Source organism: Pongo pygmaeus, chromosome 12, assembly GCF_028885625.2.
Source record: "Pongo pygmaeus isolate AG05252 chromosome 12, NHGRI_mPonPyg2-v2.0_pri, whole genome shotgun sequence".
NCBI classification, from domain to species: Eukaryota; Metazoa; Chordata; class Mammalia; order Primates; family Hominidae; genus Pongo; species Pongo pygmaeus.
In genome coordinates this window covers 113,491,536-113,496,596 of record NC_072385.2, presented here as the reverse complement: position 1 = coordinate 113,496,596, position 5,061 = coordinate 113,491,536, and the positions used below count along the sequence as shown (strand labels likewise).

General features: G+C 54.5%; 1 protein-coding gene across 1 annotated transcript; it reads left to right on the top strand.

Annotated features, from left to right (window-relative positions):
- Positions 1 to 748: 748 nt before the first annotated feature.
- RHOB (ras homolog family member B) lies at positions 749 to 4,511 on the top strand. Its single transcript, XM_054476207.2, has one exon. The coding sequence runs from the start codon at positions 2,542 to 2,544 to the stop codon at positions 3,130 to 3,132; it is 591 nt and encodes a 196-aa protein (XP_054332182.1). The 5' UTR covers positions 749 to 2,541; the 3' UTR covers positions 3,133 to 4,511.
- Positions 4,512 to 5,061: the final 550 nt, after the last annotated feature.

Below are 5,061 nucleotides of genomic sequence, written 5' to 3'. Positions count from 1 at the left end.
AGTCTGAGGGAAGCACAGCACTTCCAGTCGTCTAAATAAGACGTTCCCTCTAGGAAGGGCTCTAGGCTTAGCAGCACTACTGCCTTATTTGATCTGATTTCATCCGTGGAGCCATATGGGGACCTAGCTCTTAACATCTGAATTACATGTGCAAACACCGGGGTTCAGTCACAGCTGGCTGCCTGGGTTTGCTTAGATGATTTTCTTTTTAATGTTTACTTTTTTTTTTTTCTTTTAAGCCAGGGTCTCATTCTGTCACCCAGGCTGGAGTGGGGTGTTGCGATCATAGCTCACTGCAGCCTTGCCCTCCTGGGCTCAAGCAATCCTCCCACCTCAGCCTCCCGAGTAGCTGAGATTATAGGCTCAGGCCACTCTCCTTCCCACCCCATCCCATTTTATTTTTCTCAGGGACAGGGACGGGGTTTTGTCATGTTGCCCAGGCTGGTCTTGAACTCCTGAGCTCATGCAATTCTCCAGCCTGGGCCTCCCAGGCCCAGGGATCACAGGCGTGAGGTACTGTGCCCGGCCTGGTTAGATAATTGTTAAAGCGAAGTGTGGAACTGAAGAAAGAAACCCCCAGAAAATTCCACCTGCGTTTCTGAGCATTCGGGTTAATTCTCCACAGTCATTTACTGATTCTTGTAAATGCCAGGCATTATGCTGGGTCTTCAAGATGCGGAGATAAGACAGAACCCTGGCCCTCCAACAACTGACAGAGAGCGAGACAGAGACGGAGACAGGAGGCAACCACCTCCCGGTCATGTGGTGGGTCCCTCCTTTGCTGAAAAAAGTTTGCATACATTTCCCGTGCAATGGATGGACAGAGCCCAGCCCGTGCAGTTAATACTTTAGCACTCATGAACCCCAGCATACGCAGCTCCTAGAGTTTGCCCTACTCTTTCCCACCTTCCTGTTTGTGTTCAGGCTGTTTCTCCTTCCCGGGAGCCCTCCCCGACTCCCCTTTCCCCCTACCCCCTTCTTCCTCTTTTATCCGTAGAAATCGGTTGACTTGGGTCTTTCCGGATCACCGGTACTGTCATTTCATGCAGGATCTACAGGATAAATGAGTTCAGTCCTGGTGTGCATCAGGAGGCTACGGATCTGGCGCCCCAACAGACGGGACACCCCCTAACCCGCTGTGCCCCATTTGCTAGCCCTTTACCCCGCCCCTCTTCTCCAGCCTCAAGCCTTTTCGTCTGCTCAGGGATCTTGGGGTGGTTGGATTCTATTGAACCCGGAATATTGTACATTCTATTGTACAATAGTGTATATTCTATTGTACAATTTATATCAGACAGTTCTCTGTTTTAAGAACCGGGATCAGACTTCATAGTGAAAAGGGGCCGAAGGGGCTTCTTCCTGTCCGGTAACTTCCTTCAAGTGTTCCAGCCTCGACCTTCCCTTTCCATTGTCAACCTTGGGCCACTCCGCACCTCTTCCCTTAATCTTCACCTAGAGACCTAAGCTGGGGGTTGGGAAGGGTAGGGGCGGCGGGACTTGGAAGAGCCAGTTTGCAGCCAGCCGGTCGCCTCTCGGGTCCAAACTCGAGGCTGGCCCAGGGCGAGTACCCGGGTGGGGCCCCAGACCACAGGAGGGGCCGCCTCCAAAAGAAAAGAGAAAACACTCTTGTTTGGAAACAAAAGTGTGTGTGTGGGGTGTGTGTGTGTGTGTGTGTGTGTGTGTGTGTGTCTGTTTATTTAAAAACAAAACCACGTTAAAAGAGCTGCCCCTCCCCCACAGGTCCGACCACCCGCCGGGAGTTTGCCAGGAAGAGAGGCAATTCTGAATGGGAGTCGCCAACGCCCCACTGAGTGCCGCCTGTCTCGAAGCCGCTCGCCCAGACCCTGTAGGCTCCAGACAGCCAGCTCCGGGATCCCGCGCGCAGACGCTGCGGCGAAGGAGGGGACCCGGGTACCGCCAGAGCCCCGCAGCGCCAGCAGCGGCGCAGACTCCCCGGTCGCTGCCTCTCCCAGCCCGGCGGCCTGGGCCGTCAATCAAGCTGGCCCTGCCCCGCCCTCAGGCTGCAGCGGGCGGCCAATCAGAGCCAAGCTCCGCAGCGATGAGCTCAGCCGGCTCGTTTCCCATTGGACGGCTATATTAAGAAAGTGGCAGGACTCTTTAAATAGCGGGCGCTAGGGCCGCAGCCCTCATCTGCCACCGCAGTCTGGTTGGAGTTGTTTTCTTATATGCTTAGCGAGGCCAGGAGAGACCCGGGAGGGAGCTAGGCCGAGTCCACCACCCGAGTCCGCCGCCCGAGCCCGCGTTACGCACAAAGCCGCCGATCCCCGGCCTGGGGTGAGCAGAGCGACCACCGCTCGGGAGCAGCGCGGCGAGACGCACGGTGCGCCCTATGCCCCCGCGCCCCCACCGCCCCCGCCGCGGCAGCCCAAGTGCAGCGAAAGAACGCGCCACCGCGGGGCCCGGGTGCAGCTAGCGATCTTCTCGCCCCCCGCGCGCAGCCCGAGGTGAGCAGTGAGCGGCGAGCGGGAGGGCAGCGAGGCGTTCGCGGGCCCCCTCCTGCTGCCCGGGCCCGGCCCACTCATGGCGGCCATCCGCAAGAAGCTGGTGGTGGTGGGCGACGGCGCGTGTGGCAAGACGTGCCTGCTGATCGTGTTCAGTAAGGACGAGTTCCCGGAGGTGTACGTGCCCACCGTCTTCGAGAACTATGTGGCCGACATCGAGGTGGACGGCAAGCAGGTGGAGCTGGCGCTGTGGGACACCGCGGGCCAGGAGGACTACGACCGCCTGCGGCCGCTCTCCTACCCGGACACCGACGTCATCCTCATGTGTTTCTCGGTGGACAGCCCGGACTCGCTGGAGAACATCCCCGAGAAGTGGGTCCCCGAGGTGAAGCACTTCTGTCCCAACGTGCCCATCATCCTGGTGGCCAACAAAAAAGACCTGCGCAGCGACGAGCATGTCCGCACAGAGCTGGCCCGCATGAAGCAGGAACCCGTGCGCACGGATGACGGCCGCGCCATGGCCGTGCGCATCCAAGCCTACGACTACCTCGAGTGCTCGGCCAAGACCAAGGAAGGCGTGCGCGAGGTCTTCGAGACGGCCACGCGCGCCGCGCTGCAGAAGCGCTACGGCTCCCAGAACGGCTGCATCAACTGCTGCAAGGTGCTATGAGGGCCGCGCCCGTCGCGCCTGCCCCTGCCGGCGCGGCTCCCCCTCCTGGACCAGTCCCCCACGAGCCCGGAGAAGGGGAAACCCGTGTCCCACAAGGACCCCACCGGCCTGCCTGGCATCTGTCTGCTGACGCCTCTGGCTCGCGCCAGGAGTTGGCGTGGGCACCCGGCGCCCCTTCCCAGTGTCTGTGTGCGTCCAGCTGTGTTGCACAGGCCTAGGCTCCCCACTGAGTGCCAAGGGTCCCCTGAGCATGCTTTTCTGAAGAGCCGGGCCTCAGAGTGTGTGGCTGTGTGTCTGTTCGACTCCCCTCGCCCCATTTTCACCCCACCCCCGTCTCTGATCCCCGGGGGCGAGATTGGCGCGGGAGTGTGGCCGCGCCCCATCAGATGTTCGCCCTTCACCAGCGGGAGCCTGATATCCCTTGTCTGTAACATAGACCCCGGGTACTGCGGGAGGGGAGGGCTGGGGAGGATGGGGGGATGTTATATAAATATAGATATAATTTTATTTTCGGAGCTAAGATGGTGTTATTTAATGGTGGTGGTGGGTGAGCGCTCTGGCCCAGGCTGGGCCAGACTCCCGTCCAAGCATGAACAGGACTTGGCCATCTTTCCGACCCCTGGGGAAGACATTTGCAACTGACTTGGGGAGGACACAGCTTCAGCACAGCCTCTCCTGCGGGCCAGCCCCCTGCGAACCCTCCACCAGCCACCGGAGAGAGGAGGGAGGGTGCGCTGTGGGGTTGTTTTTGCCATAAGCGAACTTTGTGCCTGTCCTACAAGTGAAAATTGTTCAGTCCAAGAAACTGATATTATTTGATTTATTTAAAGGCTAAAATTTGTTTAATTCTTTGCACAATTGTTTCATTGTTTGACACTTAATGCACTCGTCATTTGCATACGACAGTAGCATTCTGACCACACTTGTACGCTGTAACCTCATCTACTTCTGATGTTTTTTAAAAATGACTTCTAACAAGGAGAGGGAAAAGAAACCCACTAAATTTTGCTTTGTTTTCTTGAAGAAAGTGGCAACACTGTTTTGTAATTTTATTTGTGTAGGTCATGCACACAGTTTTGATAAAGGGCAGTAACAAGTATTGGGGCCTATTTTTTTTTTCACAAGGCATTCTCTAAAGCTATGTGAAATTTTCTCTGCACCTCTGTACAGAGAATACACCTGCCCCTGTATATCCTTTCTTCCCCTCCCCTCCCTCCCAGTGGTACTTCTACTAAATTGTTGTCTTGTTTTTTATTTTTTAAATAAACTGACAAATGACAAAATGGTGAGCTTATGATGTTTACATAAAAGTTCTATAAGCTGTGTATACAGTTTTTTATGTAAAATATTAAAAGACTATGATGATGACATTTATAAAATGGCTCTTGTGGTTTAATAGTGTGTAAAAATATCCTTGTGAATTTGGGACAAGGGAGACATTCTCCTAGGCGAGATCCTTTCTTGCCAACTCCATTTCCCTTATGGCAAATGTAGTAAATGAGGATGAAGTCCCTTTGGGAGCATGTGGGGGTTGGGTGACCAAGGGAGACCAGGTTGTTCCTGTCACATTCCTAGAGGAAGATGAGTGGATACCCCGACACCCAGTGCAAAAACTTGACCTATTACGTACTCAGTTCAATTAAGTGAGACCAAAGATCTTGATTTCATTCATCTGTGTGTCTTAAAAACACTTGTGTCTAAGTCTATTATGGGACTTTGCTTATTCTTTGAGTCTTGGAAAGTTATCATTTGTGCATTTTAAATTTAGGAAACTTTTTTATTAATCGTTGGTGTGGGGTCAGGCTATCAGGAAGCCTGTTTACTGGGTTCCCTTCAGGCCATCAAGGGGTTTACACAATACCCCAGGAGGTTATAGGTTGTTATCTTTGGGGCTAGAGCTTCCAGAAGTGGGGGAGTTAAGATAAAGAG

Coding starts and splice junctions, on each gene's coding strand:
- RHOB (XM_054476207.2), top strand. CDS start 2,542: ATGGCGGCCATCCGCAAGAAGCTGGTGGTGGTGGGCGACGGCGCGTGT.